The sequence below is a fragment of the Anticarsia gemmatalis genome, chromosome 4 (genome assembly GCF_050436995.1).
Source record: "Anticarsia gemmatalis isolate Benzon Research Colony breed Stoneville strain chromosome 4, ilAntGemm2 primary, whole genome shotgun sequence".
NCBI classification, from domain to species: domain Eukaryota; kingdom Metazoa; phylum Arthropoda; class Insecta; order Lepidoptera; family Erebidae; genus Anticarsia; species Anticarsia gemmatalis.
Genome location: NC_134748.1, coordinates 6,383,749 through 6,402,965, shown reverse-complemented (window position 1 = coordinate 6,402,965; position 19,217 = coordinate 6,383,749). Strand labels below are relative to the sequence as shown.

The window sequence follows — 19,217 nt, the reverse complement described above, 5'->3', positions numbered from 1 at the left end:
AATTTGCTTGAAAGGCAATTTAGCAGTTAATCCATTTGGCTTGTCTCAGCCGCACCGAATAACTAATTAGCCTCATGCAGGCGCCCAGTATGTAGACAACCTGGCTTTAATAAGATTTTGTGCAAGCATATTCATAGAAAATTAATCCTCAGAGTACCTTGCTCGTTATAAATAAGTTTTACTGGAGGTGTTTCCTGAAATTGTTATCGTGTACTCCATATCCTTTGTTACACTCTAATCTCGTTTAAAATTACGCCGGAACAACCGTGAAATTAGATATTGTAATCAACTTAAAAAGCCGCCGCTTATTTTTCAAACTAGCATTTTGAAGAAAATAAGGATATTAATGGATTAAGTGGTATTAATCTCTGCGTGACCTATTTTCAATGATGCGGGTGTACAAACGGGCATGAAATAGGCCAACTGTGCGCTAATCAAAAGCACATCATCTGCAGGTTTCATACAAATCGACATTTATACAAACCGTACTTGTCTTTTTATAAGCTCGTTGGTGAGATGCTAATAATAAAAAGTGGTTATTTATGGAATAAACTGAAGTAGACATTGTTATGAGTAAACTTTTATCACATTTGATGTCGGGATTGTCGATGCGTTTAGGTTTACGCTTTTGTTATTCAAACAAATGATTTTCTCAAAACATAATAGTACTCACCTATCGATGACTTTTACGGGTACAAATATGTTGATCTTTGGCGTTTTATTGTTGTTCTGCAAACTCATGAATCGCGTTTGATTGTGGAAATACTGCGTCATCATTGTAAGCTTACAGACAATTTGCCGTTGTTTGTTGAAAAATAACAACCTAATTTGGTGAAGAGGACCCATAACGGTTCGTTTTTATTGCAAATTAAAATGTCTAAAAAGCTCTTATTTTAAACGGGATGGGTTGTTTAAAATTCGATACGTGACCGGTGGCGGGTATTGCATCTCCGATAGTAAACAAAGGCTAACGATAAGTTGGCTGCCGGGAAATGGCGACACTGTAATGAAATACGCTTTTAAATTTCTTATTTTCTCCAGTTATAGCGAAGAAACAATGAATTATGTTATAATAATCGTTTCTTTAACATTTTTGTGTTGTTTTCTCGCTTAAAGTAAACAATACCAATATAATTACATTTCTTAATCGAATTTCGTAATATTAAATTTGAGCCGTGATAATTTCCGTGATAATTAATGTGAAAAATTATAACAGCATCGAAGTTCTGTGATTGCTTTTCTTGTAGTTTTTCATCTTATTGTAGTCGGTTTTAATAATATTATATTATGCAACACTAAAGTAAAAATTTAATCTTACGCTTCACGCGAAGTCTTATGATTAAAACTTTAAATGGTATACCCCAACAAACGCCGCCATCCCACAACTGTAATTTTGTAGCATCGCGGTAACTATTTAAAATCCTGTTCAACATAATTCCATTTATTTTAAACAGCTTTTCAGATAGTTCGAATGAAAAGTATCTGTTTTCAGTCGCTGTTAAGTCAGCCAACCGGGATCATTTCATTTTTCCGACACCAAACATTTATTCAAAAGCGCATCGATTATGGATAAAAACGCGGTATAAAATGAATCACACCGAATAATAAATTGCTTGTTGTATCATTTTCACATTTATTTTAAAATAAAATTTCAGATCGAGAAAAAACAATCTCGTTTATTCACAGTTTATTATATTATCCTGTAATTTTTAAACCTAATCAACCAGGTGTTTAAGCCTTGCATCGATTTTCAAAAATAATTATTTATATTTTAGTTACACAGCGTAAATAAAAGACAAATTCTTGCCTTCAAATTATCTCAGGAAATAAAAGCCGGCGAGGTTGTTAAGACACACTTTTAGTCGCAGTTGTTGATTCGTACTTGTGCCTAATTCCAATTAATTGTTTGCGCGGACTATTGCCCAGCAATAGAATGAAACCAACTTCTCCAATATCCAATCTCCAAGCCACACTTTATACGAAGGGGTCCCATGGTGGGCACCATTAACGCAATAATGGGTTAAATATAATTATTCCTCCATTCCGAAAAACACATAAGTCTTGTTGGGGGCTGTTCATAACGAAAAATACAGTTCATTATGATTTATGAGGGTAGGTAGCGCCGGGTGTGATATTAAACAAGAACTTTCTACACACTTGAGGTTTTATAGCATACTTAAGTACAAAACTTCCGTTAAAGAATCATGCACGTAACTTTCTTACGACTTTGTAATAATATAGAAGTTCTCAAATTCATGTTTACCCGCATAATGGTTCATCAAAATGATGTATTACATATTTATTATAATATAAGTTCAGATTCTCTAAAGTTGAGAATGTTTGTAGAATAAATAAACGTGTGGATCCCGTGGCCGCGTAGAATAGCTAAAATTTATAACATTATTACTCATTGTAACGTGCACGTACGGACATTTATAAAAATGGTGTCTGCAAAGCTGGGATAACGCATGGCAAAGCCAAGTATATACACTTTAATACTTTATAATCCTCAGGAACAAAACCAAGTTAACTTTAAATTATACGACTGTCATTTAATGTCCCGACAATTTTATCCTCATGGCCTCACTCAATTAAAATACTGAATTTAGAATATTATCGTTAACTAAATAGATCTCTGCATTTTTGGGGATTTAAATGTAGTATACTTTAATATTTTAAAACAACATAGGTTACAAGCTCACCGAGTCATGAAAGCCATCGGATGCGACGCATGGGCGCGCGTGGGTCGCGTCAGCTCGCTGTTCGCCCTCACTAATTGCACTCTCCAACGCTTCACTGCAACCTGCACAACGATTGTTGTATGCTTTGAATAACTTCAATTACTCGATACCCCGTTGTTCCATTGTTTTATTTATTGCCAAGCCTACCCCGGCCATAAATATGCTTTTGCAAATGATGCAATAAACATAACACAAAATTTATTGAACATGAAGTCTCATTTCGGTTGCAAATCACCCAATAACTCCACTCGAATTGACGTAAGTATGAGCAAAGCCTTATAGATATGACGCGGATGTGCATCACTATCCTGTCGTATTATACTAACTTATTACGATCACAAATCCCTCTGTACATCGTGGGAAGGTGATTATGGCAACTTCCGCAAGAATAGTTCATTGTGCCTCTTAATAGAGGTCTGTATAAGGGATATTTAGGGTCCGTATCCGAAAACCTCAACCTTCACGAATATTACTGATACAATGAATATTAGATCTTCGCTACAACTTCTCGTCCGCTAGTTCAAACAAATTTATAATATTCCAAACATACAAGATTGTGTAGTAAAGGAACGTAAATCGAAAGTGACTTTATTGAATAATTTGTGACTCCTTAGATTTGGGTGAGACGGTTTTTCCATTATTTTGGTATGGGAAAATAAGGGCAACTGTCAATTTGGATCGGACAGAAATCTACATCGGAGAGAGCCACGGGCGGCGTTATTAGACCTAGTTGAGCTTTATTTATTGCGTGTTATATTTGCTAATAAAAATAATATCAATAACAGTGTTTCAAGTGATTGGTGTAATTTATCTTTCCGACTACGCCCCACGGGGAATAAATTGGTCTGAGGTCAGCGATAGCCTTTTAGTTCCAAACCGTAACTTGATTATTTATTAACGTTACTATAAGGAGTACAATCTATCACGTGAGGCATGAAGGACCATACAATGTCAGATGTAACTGATCGTTACATTATTTCTATTGTTCGTTACGAAGCCAACCTAATGATAAGAATTAATGAAAGCGAACAACAAAACCTCACAAATAAAAAGTTTATGTTTACAATTGTCAAAGTTTGATGAGATGTTGACACAAGATTTGAGCTGTAAAACGTGCCTAATAAAAAGTTGAATCGCATTTGTGTTTACTTTTATAACGTTTTCTTTGAAAAATGTTTTTCTCTCAACGGCTTGCGTGCCTAACCTTTTCATTAAAAAAAATCTAGTTTGTTGTTTGAATAGAGCAAAATTAATGTGATGCTTTGTTATTCACAAAAAATTATATTTGTATGACTGATAAAGCAAATTTTTATTCCACTTTATGTTTATTATCACTTAACATAATATATTATAGAGTTAGGAGCAGACTGTGTGTCGGGCGCCGAAAGCCGTTTCGAAGCCGCAACTTCGCTCTGAAGTAAACCGATATTCTATGAGCGATGCCCATAAACACAAATAACTCAGTATTTATGATGCTCCGATTGTTCCACGTTTACGTTTCACGTTACGAACGAAGAAAATCCTTTTTGCGTCTTTCGTCAAATCGCGGAGGTGCGGGCGTGTGTAACATTTTTGCCATGTCATACGTAAAGCCAGGGATTTGTGCGGTTGCTCTGCGACCGAAAGTGTTATATTTATAGCCTCGTAAGTTTTTTGTGTCCCGCTGTATAACCACACTCGACGACTTTTATTAAACTGCAAAAATATAGGATCAACTGGGATTGAGTATTTTCGATGTTGTGTTGACCCTGTGTACATATGTAGCATAATGAGTGAGAAATACGTTCTACGTGAATAAAATATATTATGAATCCATGCAGGAAAATTGTTTTATGACCTCAAATGTACGACCCTCCCTAATTGGTTTGAAATCCACGATTGCTGCGATAAAATTACATCACCCGGGATTAAATTATTAAGAGTATTTTGATCCACGACCCGCTATATGTATGAATAAATAAATACGTCTGTAGTCTGACTGTTCGCACAACATGGTTGTATTTTTGGGTAGCTAATTTACTATAATAGTTAGGCGTCGACACAGGAATTATAAAATATGAAACAACCAATTTGCTTGAATTATTATTTATTTTTCGAAAAATAATTCAGAATACATCCAAGTTCAAATTAGGTAATAAAATCAACGACTCGACATGCTAAGTAAAACAAAATTCCTCGGCTATGTAATTCTAACAATATCGTGTAGAGGAAATGTATAAATTAATGAAGCGTCAAAGGCGGTGTTCCTTGTATTTCAGTTACAGCAAGTGTTTACAAACTTCCATTTGTGGTTTGTAAACATTCTCGGAATAGACAACAAGTCGTTAGGATACCAAGACGAGTTGAACTTGCATTTTCTTTTACATACTTTTGACCTTCGAAACTTGTAGAAACTTTTGTTGTTTATAATTATTTTAATTGCACGTGCCAACATACCATTATTATAAAAATACAGTTTATTAATTTGTTTAATAATACGCCACGCCACGTTTTAATTGCATAAAATACGAACGTAATTATCTATCATTATAAATGAATAGTAACACTTATTCACATGTTTGTGTACGCAATTATAAGTTATTGGATTAATTATAGCAATGCAACATATATATTAGTTCTAGTTTTTGTTTAAAGAGTAACTAAAACTAGGATTAGTTACAATACACCACTTCATATTCGTTCAGTTTTATGAAAACGATTAAAAATAAAATCATGCCAAACTGAAGCTCAAATTTCACATTATTGGCATCGGTTGTTTTTGTTTGCACCTCGTAATTACGTATAATTAATGTAATAACCAATCGTGCGTTTAAATCTGATTGCTGTTTAAAATTATTTGAACATGACAAAATATTGAGGTTATAAAATAATTGCTGGGGCATACGTATTTTGTTTTTTAATCGGCAGCCAATTATTATAAACATGGACGTGACATGTTGTTAAAATGAACGGGAAACTACACATGGAGTTCACTGAATAAAATGGAAATAGAACTAAGCGATGTTAATCAACAACGATAACAATTTTCACATCAAAGTAAATACTAATCACAGCGAACTCAAATCAGCAATTGTATTCATTCGATGCATGAAATATAAATGATCGAGGCACAGGCAACAATCCCATTCGGCCTAATTAAGTAGGTACGTGAAAGTAAACATACGTCGCCGTCGGTTGAACGCTCCCTTCGTGACATTTTCTCGGCACTAATGCTATTGACGTTGTGGCTGTTGTCTGCTCAAATAAGATAAGTGAACAGACTGAACAGCTTGGCTTTATAACATTTCTAAACGGAGAAGATGTTTCTCTTGTGCTGATATTGCATCGACAGACTGCTTGTTCTTAGTAAATACTTAATCGACTTACCAGTTTTAAAAGTTTGTTTAAATTTAAAAACCTTATTTCGCAACTACTTTAGTTTTGTTTGCAACATCCTTTTTATGAATTAATTGCGTTAGAAACAATTTTATACCTATTTTATAGCGAATCTAAAATTAATTGAAAAAAGTAACTTTTTTGTAGATAACATCGTATAACGGCTTACGATACGTTTTATTTCAATCTTAACAGATTGTTTTAGCCTATATATTTTCTGTTAAATATACGTCTAACATAATAATTTGGTCAAATATTTGTCTGATATTACTCCATCCAATTCATATAAGATATTATAAATTCGTTCCTTGGAGTATATGTTCCACCGGTTCCACGTCCTTACGCAAACTGTAATTCGATCGATGCTCAGCGATTATATTACTAAACTAAGTACACACTGTCGCATTCACTGTCCGCTGCTCAATATAACCCTGAACAAATCAATATCAATCATTTCTGTTACCGATCAAAACGACGGCAATTTTGATACAAATTATGCAAAGTAGGAGGCATGATTGATTGTGTTACGAGAATGCGCAGCAGTTTTAAAAGTCCAAGCATTATGCCGTTGTCATCGTTTGTTAGAATTCAAGGTTCACCGCATATTGTACATAAAATTATTAAAATCTCTTAAATCCACTTCAATTCGTGCTCAAAATAAGTAACTTCCCTAATACGTAAAACTTTCCCGGGTTCGTGTTAAATCCATTAATGACAAAAATACGTAAGTATACACCGCCGTAAACTTTATAAATGTTTGTAATTCACTTACCACTTCCTATTTCTGATGACGAAAAAGCGGCCCTCCATTTTTCCCTGGACGAAAATACGTATATACAAATGTACACAAAAAACGAAAAGAAAATCCCAACAAGCACGCAACACTTAAAATGACCATTTTTCCAGACGAAAGCGGAAAAACAAATAAAACTTTTTCACCTCATCTTTCCACGTCTAAGGCGTATCACAACTTTTATAGTATCGTTTCAAATCGGCTTTTAGGCCGAATTACATGTCGGGAAGTTGCCGAAAATAACTTTGTGTTTAACCAAATGACTATATCATGAAGCGAATAGGTGTAGCAACTTTAGCACATGTGACCGACGCTTTAATACATAACATGACATTATAAAACTGAATAATGAGTTTCGCTTTATCTCGAGCTGCGGAGGATAACATCCAATGTTTAATGTCAAGCGTAGTTGTAACATAATATATTATGATATACTTCTAAACATATCTGGTAAGTATTTTTTATTTTTCTGACTGTATACTATAAGATTGTTACACAAGGTGTATCTACTTTAAATTAAATTTTACCATGTAAGTAGTTAAAATTACTTGTATAAATATAACTCAGTTTGAAACCAAATTTGTATCACTTAACCGAGTGAAGAATTATAAGCAAAAAATCGAAGCACAGATTTTTTCTTAAGATTACTAATTAATTAAGTTTCCTACTAAATGGCAGCGATACCAAGAAACTCAATACTTCTAACAACCGATGTCAATCTCTTCTGAGACGAATTCTGAGAACTCTTCGAAGTTCAATATATTTTGTGACCGCGCCTTTTGAAATGAGTACAGTCACTTTGGTTAACTTTTTCAATATGAAAATGTTTTATTTGATTACCAGCTTCTGACCGTGAGTTTACCTTGAGAATAATTTACTGGAAAAAAAGTATGTGTTAATCCCAGTTAACACTGTAATACGTAAATAATCAGTAGTACGTAGTACCTACATAAAAATTATATTGGTTAAGTTGGATAACTGGAAAAAATGGGGAAGGCCTTCGCTCAACAATGGGAGAGTACTGGCTAACAAAAAAAGTTAGGTTCTAAACATAATGTACGGTGGTGTCAAATTGCATTACGGTAGGCGATAAATCAGGTAAGATAGGAGCAAAAAAAACAGTTATAAACAAAAACCTACAGTTCTTGAAATGTATTTTTTTTTCGTTGTAACGTAAAAAAACAAACAGTCATTTTCGCTCCAAAATAGATTCTTACTGGAATAAAATATACATATTAAAATACATTCTACCAATTTCGTAGTACCCTAATAATACCCATGATGGCGAGCTCTATTAATGTTAATGACCTTTCAGCTTAAAAGCATCAGTGTCAAGTTCAGCCTATGTGACCTTGCACTCGTTCGTTCATGGAAAATTTCAATATACTGCCCAATAAGCCCACGCGTGTATCCATCAATCCCATTAAGTCAGATCGTATTATTAGCTGGCTCATTATCCAAATACCCTTTTAGCTTTTGTTTATTTAAAACAAGCTGTAGACCGTGACTTTGTCTGATGCATAAATATATTTTATTAAGGCCTGCGACCAGGGCGAGTGCAATCTGCGCCGAAACGTTAGGCATTTTAAGGTAAAATGCGTGTTCGCGTTAATTCCCGTATCCTACTATATATCAAAGCAGTACGAGCCATCTAGTTTTTAACTGCTTATTTGTAAAATGCGCTGGATGGTAGGGTCCATTGACAGTTCAAGCTAAAGTTAAGTTTGTTTCCGACCTAGGTTAATTTTAGTAACAGACTAGATTTTGATAACATGTATGTATACAACGTGTCCCAAAACTCAACGTCAAAAGGAAAACCTGAGCTAGGCCGAGCTGTGTTGGCTCTCAAAAAATAATTAAAAAAAATCTATCTTGTGTAGTTTAAAAATGACAACCATTTTTGTAAAATTGCCACCCTCTGATGAGTTTAGTCTACTGTGGCAACAAATGACTTCTTTTCTAGTTCTTTTTTTATGTGGAGTATTCTTAAGTAACGCTCCTACAAAATTCAATTCATTATTTCCACGCAACTTCATTGGAATATCAGAAAATATCCCTTTTATGGCAAATTATGCCGTGAAAATAATTTCATCACTCAACTTTGACAGTCTGTCCTGAAAAATAATTGTACTACGCTTTTTCGGCATGTACCTTCAAAAGTTGGCGCATTTAATGAGCTTTCGAAAATGATATAACACTTACTAAATTATTTCATAGACGATGAGAGAATAAAAAAAATCTTAAGATAGTCGATATTTACCGTATTATTAGTTCGTCATAAAACTTTCTCAAAATTATTCTCATGTCATCTAGGCGTTCTGTGAGGTGTATTTAAAGAGAAGTAATGTTTAATTATTGACGATTAAGAAAAGGTTCATTTAAATAGTCATTAGATTTTTAATAATAATTGATCTTTATTTAAACAATCCCAAATACATTAAATGTCACTAACACCATGAATGTAGCGTCACTATCCGTCCCACTCTTAAATTTCTTCGTCGCTTTATGCGACTGCCGCCCAAGAGGTCTCGGGTTCGAATCCTGGGTCGAGCCAAAAAGTAATTTTAGAGATTTTCTGTTAAAAAAAATCTGAGATTACCCGCAGGTAGGAAGTTGAGGTAAGGGACTTCCGTGCCTCGGAGAGCCTGTCAGTCCTGCGCCTGACCTCTCTCTGGTCGTGACGGTTTAGCCGTCCCACCAAACTATGAGAGTGTACGTGTGTATTGTGCACACACTTGGCCACTATAAACAAAAACCTGCACTGTTGGCTGGTTTCAATGAAACTGACCGCCGTATTCGAAATCTACCAGGACAACATCATCACAGAACCCTTAGATGACATTAGAATAATTTTGAGAAAGTTTTATGACGAACTAATAATACGTTAAATACCGACTATCTTAAGATTTTTTTTATTCTCTCATCGTCTATGAAATAATTTAGTAAGTGTTATATCATTTTCAAAAGCCTATTAAATGCGCCAACTTTTGAAGGTACATGCCGAAAAAGCGTAGTACAATTATTTTTCAGGACAGACAGTCAAAATTGAGTGATGAAATTATTTTCACGGCATAATTCGCGATGAAAGGGATATTTTCTGATATTCCAATGAAGTTGTGTGCAAATAATGAATTGAATTTTGTGGGAGCGTTACTTAAGAATACTCCACATAAAAAAAGATCTAGAAAAGAAGTCATTTGTTGCCACAGTAGACTAAACTCATCAGAAGGTGGCAATTTTACAAAAATGGTTGTCATTTTTAAACTACACGAGATAGATTTTTTTAAATTATTTTTTGAGAGCCAACACAACTCGGCCTAGCTCAGGTTTTCGTTTTGACGTTGAGTTTTGGGACACGTTGTATATGGCAATATTCTAGCGAAACGTAGGTGTATTTAACCAGTTTCTCCCATATTTTGAGCAAATAACAAGCAAATAACAATTGTGAAATTTTCTTAAAATTCGGTGCTTTTCAATCATAAAACTGTGAGAGACAAACAAATAAAGTCACTTTCGTATTTCTATTTAATATATTAAGGTTGTTTTGGCAATGTCCTGCTAGACCCATTAGTAATGACGATGACAGTCTCTACGGAAGTACGAGATACTGTTGTGAGTGTTGTGACCGTTCCCCGGATATTGAGTTCCAACATGTTTATTACACAATATTTGTAACTTTATATTCAATATTTTTTATGTTAATTAAAAGATTGATAGAAAAATACAGTTATTATTAAAAGTGATATTTCTTATAAAATAATATGCAATTTAATAATTTTCGACCATTTTAACACTTCAATAAATTTTGTTTATATAGAAAATAGATGAGTGTCCCTCATTGTGTCCGAAGAGAATTTATACACTTTTGACTAATGAATACTTATAATATTCAAACATACGTCACGCGAGCGAGACTATATATTTTTAACGATTTTTTTTTCGTACATATTTGTTAGTTTATGATACTAAAGAAAGTAATAATACCTTATTTTAATATGAGAATATTTAAAATAGATTCTTAAGTACAAAATATTTCCAGCATCCGTTGCCTGAAAATACCTATCTAATGCTGAGTTAGGTCTCTCTTTGCTCTGTTACTATTTTAGACGGCCTCACAAATATCATAGTAATGTATTATTAAAACATAATAAATCTCAAAGATATTCCACGACAGTCTTCAGAACTGTTACAGAATAACATTAAAGCGATGCTCATTAAAAGCACTTTAATGTAAGTGGTGATTTATATTTATTTCAATAGTTCATATATTAAAAATACTACTACTGAAATACGCAATTTCCCTCACGTTATTTAGAAGAAATGGCAAGTAAACTCATAAAGCGTCGGTAATGGAGCAGGATTTCAGTTTATTATTTAGTTTAAGTACCAGTTTATGTTGCTTGGATCTCTCGTATTTCAGCTGTCCTTTACGTTAACTGTATTTTTTTATGGAGAGTTATTTAATACTTACAAAACATTGCAAATGGAGTGCTTTAAAATTAGAATGAGACTACGCAATCCGGGTTTAAATAGGATTGTGGCATGTTGTGATGCCATAACGACATTAAACTCACGTAAACACAACACGTCTGTGAACATTTCTGCGAATTGTTCTGCAACACCTATCCCATATATCACCAATTATTTTGGATTCCATGTAATAGAGAATGGACTCATTACGAGCTCTAACCGTATTCAAATTTTGAGTTATTACTCGGAATTTTGTGACACAAAAGCACAATTTGCCCGATCAGAGAATTCCACCGAATCTAAACATCCACATATTTGTGTGGTCTAATGGGAATTTTGTTCCCTTATTTAACGGTAAAAATTTACCTAATGAATACCGAAACGATTTACCCAGTTTTTTTTAGTTTATCAATTCAATAGCGTTTAAGCTCATACAAACATGACAGTTTGAATAGAACTACCGCCAAATGTACCTCAGAAACGGAACATAAGTGATATTTTTCATTGATAAAAACCTAGCTCGACCACGTGGACGCCTTAAACATGACTACAAAAACAGATATTTCCCATACAAGAGTTCGGTTATCACCCATCAATGGCTACGCCAAGGTCTATCACGACAGAGATACTCAATATGTTATTCAATTTATTAACTATGAAGTTTTGCTTCAAAGAGCTACATTTGACATTAACAACACATTTAGTAACTGTCGATCGGCCAACTACAAACCACAGGTATTATTATGAGTTCAAAGCCATAGCCGTAGCCGCAGCCATAAATATTTGTATAAATTGAACACAAGCGTTTGATGCACTCTGTTATTCTTTACTACACAAACAGTTATGATTTATTAATCTCCACAATCACTTTTATGTTCGTGTATAAGTGTAGATAAATGGTAGCGCGAGCCGAGAGAGATATAAAACGTTTTCCATTCCAATTGATTACTAGTACTTAAGGGGAATTGGCGGTGCTGAGTTTTATAGACAAGTAGTCTAGTTGAAAGGCGAGGAAAACTGCTCAGGGCATAAAGTGATTGAGAAAACGACTATTGGCGGTCAAGGTGATCTTTGTGTAACGTTTAAAGCCTTTGTACTTAGAGGGTTGAATATATTGATACTATTACTGCTATCATGATTACTCAGAAGACTATCATTTTTGACATTTATACCATGAAGCAATATTAATGTATACTTAACTGCTTTTGAGGTTGTAAAATGCAGTAGCGATTTTCTATAGCTTAGCTTTCAAAGCGGCGATCAAAAGGTTTCGTATTTGGAGTTCGTGAATGAAATCTAGTTTTAACGCGGCAAACTTAAATGAAAAGATTTTCACGGTACCATATTACTAACGGCTAGGTTCTCACTTTGCCGATGTTAACGAGCTCACTATATTAAAGAAAATATTTCTTAAGCGGAACTATAACATTTGTCATTAGATCGATATATTTATTACCTCTTTGGTGCAGTCTCGAGTTCAATTCCCGGATCGGGAAAAGTACTTTTCAAATTCTCAAAGGTACTTATACCGTATATACCTGTGGGTATATCAAGCGTGATATTATGTATGTATAAAATCAATACAATAGCAATACAATTGGTTTTGTTATATGGGAGTAGGGCTAAGTGCAGCTTTGGTGTGGTCACTGGTCAGCAACGGATTGACGGCTGGTTAGTAGTATACCTACGATATACATGTCCAAATTATGTTCCAAGTGCTGCAGCGCAATACTATAAAGGCGGTACTGTCGGTAGTTTGATATTTAAAATGTACTACCAAAATAGTTCCTACAAATCCCGCTAGAGGTGCTTAATCAGATTTAGAGGTGCTAATAGAAACAGCTAGCCGGTTGTCGGTAGTCGATAGTGGTAGGGAAGCGATCTACTGTACATAAGAATGTGTCTCGTGGTTCCTTTCAAAAACACCAGTCCGCTTAGAACAGTAGTAGTTTTTCTAGAAGTTTCAACTAGTTCGACACAAGACTCACCACTAACGGAAGGAAATCTGAGGAAATCTTTTTTCATAAGAAAGTTCCTATTCCTAAAGGAAGAGTGTCTTAAGAAATACAGTCAATAAATACTGACTCGCGCCAGATGGTTCCACGAAAAAGTAATCCGGAATGATTAACGCCTGTTGCGATGTTCAGTTATTCGTAAGACTTACCTCGAATCTATAGGATTTAGTGGCAAGGAAATATTGCTGTATATCTATATCTATATACTATCTACATGTATGTATTGCGTCCGGTTATCCAATGCTTGTGATAGATTTTCTTTTGCAAAAGTTATTTCTTACGGCCGTAATTTTTCGACTGTATCTATATTTCAATAACTCAGTTGCGAGCCTTGTGTGCCAGTTTCGAGGTGGGAGCTAAACAGAGCTAAACAGAACATGCACGACGCAGGATTATGATGCTTACTTAGGCCTGTTCGATACTTTATTTTGAAAATACAAAGAATTATTCATTGTTATCTAGATAAATCCTGCATGCCAAGACTCTCTATTAAGTTGTCGGACTATATATGAGGGTAAACTTCTGTCGACAACTAAACTACCTATGTAACATCACAATGTACTATGTGTAACGATAGGAAAATCCTATTGGATTGAAAACAAGAAACAACAATGCAACTTTTCCAAAACAAAGACGCAAATGGAAATTAGAATTTACAAGTTTGAATACCAACTTTTTTCAATTTATCTTCCGAAACTGAACGTTCGAGATTGAAAGATTATGGGATTCCGTTATTTCAGTATCCCATAATTCATCAAGCAGACATTTCTTGAGTTGTAAAGTTGACCATTCAAACTGGCCTCCTTAAATTCTGAATTGGTTTAAAAAGATTACTTAAGACTCGTCGCGTAATTCTTTAAACAACTTTGCTATTTATATAAAGGTTTATTTTAATCTAGATAAACTGTGCCTCGATTCTCTACTACTATCGACTACCGACAACCGAACTGTCATCGAGAAATTTTGTATGAAAATCTGATCGGGGCCTCTGACGGGTGTTATAGGAAACATATTGGCAGTACATTCTAAATGTCAAAATTTCGATAGCTAGCCGGTTGTCGATAGTCGATAGTGGTAGAGAATCGAGGTACTGTAGGTGTTACAAAAGTTGTCTCGCACCGGATGCGAGCCCGCGACCCTTAGCACGGAAGCCTGTTCTGTTATTCAGCCTGCTATAATTAACTATCATAAAAAGTACTGCTTTTACTTTTTATACACAATTCTGGTTCATAATAATGTTAATTAATGTTAGGCGTACTGTAGTTAGAACATGTAAGCTGTGTTTAAAAACTTCATGTGTATTATATTGTATGTCTACCTACGTCTTTCATATTGCGTACAATGTTGTCTTGTAGGAGTTATGAAAATAGAAAGTCGAGTAATGCTGCGTTGTTTTCATTTATTCATCTATTAATATTGCCATGCTTAGTTACTTAATTGAAATAAGTAATAAAACAAGTAGTTTTGCTGAATCGTTGAAATACTCTTTGTCTTTTCTGAACAATGATTTATGAGACCAATGTTTCGATTGAGTTATTGGACCATAAAATGACTTATAAATTATAAAAACAGCAAAACATAATTTGTATAATGCTTGCTCTATACAGTGTTTGCGTCATGCTTCTGCAAAACACGATTATCAAATCATAGGTTTATGCTGACAATCTTGACACCCAAACAATAAGGTGTAATTATGAACAATAAGAGTAAGTGGCCGCTTATGTAAATAACATAATAATCATGGTTCACAGTATCTCTTCACTTTTTCTGAACCAATTATTGCTATTGTCTACTTGACAGTAATTACATTAGCACCTCTTTTCAATCGTGTAACAACAAAGCAATAATAAATCAACGTAGCAAATACAAGTTTTTGTTGTAAAACCGTCCAAGTTTTAATATAAAGACACAGGTTGTACTAACTATTGTTGTTACGATAACTAGTTGTGCTGTCGTATCTGCGAACTCGACCGAGTATAATCGCATAACTTTGTAAATATCAAACCGATTTTATTATTACGAAACTTTCGAACGTGAGTTGGAAACACCAGGAAACATTTAACTTGGCGTAATTATCTCTCGAACAGAGAACAGATAGCGTAGAAACATACACGTGGCCTCTGTGTAACAACGAGTGTAATGTACTTTTATCCTCTAACATCGCTCAAGGGATTACTGATACTTGCTTTGAGTTTTATATTCTCGTGTACAAAATCAAGCTTGAAAATAAACACTAAACATTTTGCTGTAGCCATGAATAAATATCGAGCATTCAAACCATAAGTGATGGACATTTATCAGGCTGATTAAATTCACAATGCATTGGAATTAGGACTCGTGATGTGAATATTTAAAGAGGGATAATAATTAAGTAAATAGTGAGTTATAGTGAAAGTTAAAAGTTCACGACCCGAGCGACCGCCGCGCCGGCCACCGCCTCGCCGACTCACCTCCCCATACATGTTGATGCCTTCACACCTTTAATATAATAAAATATAAAAATATGTAAATACGAAATTTATTTAATACACGCAGGTGTTTAGAATTTACGCGATGTCATCAAAATTGAAGCATTACATTCACTGTGGCGTTAACAAAGAGTTTCGTAATTCATATTATGTTCTGAATGATTTGTTTCGCCTCTAATGTTTTTAAGATGTCCATTAACGAGAATGTTCTGCAGAATAGAGCAATAACAATTTAAATGTAAAGATGTCGATGTATTTAAGTCTATGTTTCGTTGTTTACAGATTGGAACGTGAGCAATAAATTACAATTAATGATGGTGGACCGGGCAATGAGCTATATCTTTCGAAAATACAACACGAACAGTGAGTACCACAATAGTCTCTAATGAATCCGCGTAATAGCGCCGCATTCAAATATAACGGTAGCTGTCAACCTCCTTGTAACTTAATTACTTGGAAGTTAGGGGTGGAGTGAAGTTATTTGATGTGGTGTACCCTACCTACATAGTCTATAAGCTTTAGCGATGCACAAGCGTTTACCCTCTAATATAATCATGCTCCATTTATTCACTAAACAGTCTGCAGCTCTCTAGCACGTTAGTTTCACTGCAAATATTTTATTTAACCCTAAACCTTCATTTAGATGAAAAAAGCTATTATAGTATTCTAACGCGCAATATATCGAAGCATTGTCCGCAATGTAAGCAATCTGACAGCCAATAAATCCCTTTCGAGAGTATGAGCACACGAGTAAATATCGTTCATAATACATAATCGCAATCGATTTTCAAATTTTGGCTCGTGTGAGCCATATTTTTTCTTTGAGTATGTAATTAATGAGTTTTGCGCCAGTAGGTGGTGTTGTCTCTCGGTGAGAGGGTATGGAGGGCGCGGACGGCCAGGATGAGGTGCTGGACTGGGAGGCGTTATACCTACGTCTGCCTGTACAAAACTCAACATGGAACGCCACAGAGTGGGACACTGCTATATGGAACGTTACGGTGGTGCCCAACGCCACGTGGTGGGAGAACTCCGCGCCCTTCGACTCGCCCGCGGCACTGGTCCGCGCCGCCGTCAAGGCCGTCGTACTCGGACTACTGATTCTCGCTACTGTAGTCGGTAATTATACACCTGCATATCTACTCAAGTAGTACTGCTCTACTGTATCATTGTACACAAGTAGTCAAGTGGACAACATCAAATTACATAAACAATTCCTCGGGAGGCATTATTTATTTTAAAATTTGTTTTAATTTGATTCTCCGAAAGTTAAGGTAGATAACCCACTTAAGAATTTTCTGTAACTTCTTTTTTTTTTAAATTAATTGTAAACATCTTAACAAAGAACAAACATAAATGGTTTCTTAGTACAAAACTTGCCGTCTATTATTGATGAACGTCTGTACCACAATGCTGTCTCCACTCTTTTACATTATAGGGTTCTATTTAAACGTTCAATCATCTGACGTCGTAAGGCTACATAGAGCGGTTCAAATCATATTTCATAGCCGCTTTAATAACATTCTTCGACGAAATGGTTTCGTTTTTCATAGATAAAGTACGGAATAGAGCGGAAAATTAATAAGATAGAGTCTTGTTCATCTGAAACTTTTAATAAGTATCGAAGTCAGCTAATGTTGTTTCTTCTCGACAAATTGCAAGTCAGGAAATTTCTTGTGGCACTTGTAGACAGCAAACTCACAAACTATCACTACTTGTTTTACTTTGACGGAGTTCTAGACAACGGTAGGGAAAAACAAACCTTAAATAACGTAGACATTTATTGTTTTAGGGAATGTATTCGTGATAGCCGCCATCTTATTAGAGAGGCATCTTCGAAGTGCGGCGAACCAGTTGATCCTATCGCTGGCGGTGGCAGATCTGCTGGTAGCGTGCTTGGTGATGCCGCTGGGAGCCGTGTACGAAGTAGCTCAGCGCTGGACGCTGGGGCCCGAGCTCTGCGACATGTGGACCTCCGGCGATGTGCTGTGCTGCACTGCCTCCATACTACATCTTGTTGCTATTGCACTCGACAGGTAACAGAAGTTGCTTTTTCTTTTTCTCTCTGAGATCAAAAAAAGAGTTAAGTATCTTAAAAACTATTTTACTTGTTTTAAGGTACTGGGCTGTGACAAACATCGATTATATCCACGCAAGAACTGCTCGACGAGTAGGCCTTATGATCGCTTGCGTGTGGGTTGTAAGCTTTTTGGTGTGTATCGCACCGCTGCTGGGATGGAAGGATCCCGACTGGGACCGGCGAGTCTCAGAAGACCTACGCTGCGTCGTGAGTCAAGACGTAGGTTATCAAATTTTCGCGACTGCATCGTCATTTTACGTGCCAGTCCTCGTAATATTAATATTATACTGGCGAATATACCAAACCGCTCGAAAAAGAATACGTCGGCGTCGAGGGGCGACGGCGCGCGGTGGAGTGGGACCTCCACCGGTGCCCGCGGGCGGGGCGCTGGTCGCGGCGGGCGGCAGCGGCGGCATCGCGGCCGCCGTCGTGGCGGTTATAGGGCGGCCCTTGCCCACTATCTCCGAAACGACTACAACGGGCTTCACGAACGTATCGTCGAATAATACGAGCCCAGAGAAACAATCCTGCGCTAACGGCCTCGAAGCAGACCCCCCTACGACGGGGTACGGAGCCGTAGCGGCCGCCTATTACCCGACACTAGTGCGGCGAAAACCTAAAGAAGCCGCAGATTCCAAACGAGAGAGAAAAGCGGCGAAGACATTGGCAATAATTACCGGCGCATTCGTAGCGTGCTGGCTCCCCTTCTTCGTGTTGGCCATTCTGGCGCCGACGTGCGACTGTGAAGTGAGCCCTATCCTGACGTCGTTGTCGTTGTGGCTGGGCTACTTCAACTCGACGCTGAACCCGGTGATCTACACGGTGTTCAGCCCGGAGTTCCGACACGCGTTCCAGCGGCTGCTGTGCGGGCGGCGCGCGCGTCGCCGCCGCGCTCCGCCGTAGCCATCCCCATTCCTCGCCCCTACCCGACTGACCTCGTCTAGTTCGAAACATACTTATGTTACCTTGTTACATTTTCAGAGATATATTTACACCCCTTTATTTTTTGTACGTGATGAATGTGAATACGAAAACCTGTCTAGTAAATAAATCACAAATTCTCTTTACAACGTTGTTTCATTCGCTCCACCTCGGCCCGGCGGCAAGGCGGGACGGATTAAAATTAAAGCTATGTAATGAGGGGTAAGAGAAAAGAGTCTACACAAATTCTGAAATTTTGTATTGAAATGGAAGTTGACCTAAAAAAATCTAAACTTTGTAGCCAAACGGAATAAAATCCATTACGTGAAATTCCATATTTGACGTTAGTCCCTA

The 19,217-nt window shown here is 36.2% G+C and overlaps 1 protein-coding gene across 4 annotated transcripts in view; it reads left to right on the top strand.

The window, feature by feature from the left end:
* Window positions 1-19,012, top strand: part of LOC142972315 (5-hydroxytryptamine receptor) — a 47,952-nt gene extending 28,940 nt beyond the window's left edge. For 2 of the 4 annotated variants that reach the window (XM_076113325.1, XM_076113326.1), the window contains 4 exons: window positions 16,145-16,225; window positions 16,718-16,981; window positions 17,655-17,898; window positions 17,981-19,012. In XM_076113325.1, coding sequence (XP_075969440.1) covers window positions 16,744-16,981; window positions 17,655-17,898; window positions 17,981-18,845 — 1,347 coding nt within the window. In that variant the 5' untranslated portion in view covers window positions 16,145-16,225; window positions 16,718-16,743 and the 3' untranslated portion in view covers window positions 18,846-19,012. Of the gene's footprint in view, window positions 1-16,144; window positions 16,226-16,714; window positions 16,982-17,654; window positions 17,899-17,980 lie in introns of all 4 variants that reach the window. The other 2 variants (XM_076113323.1, XM_076113324.1) reach the window with 1 other exon arrangement.
* The last annotated feature ends 205 nt before the right edge of the window (window positions 19,013-19,217 follow it).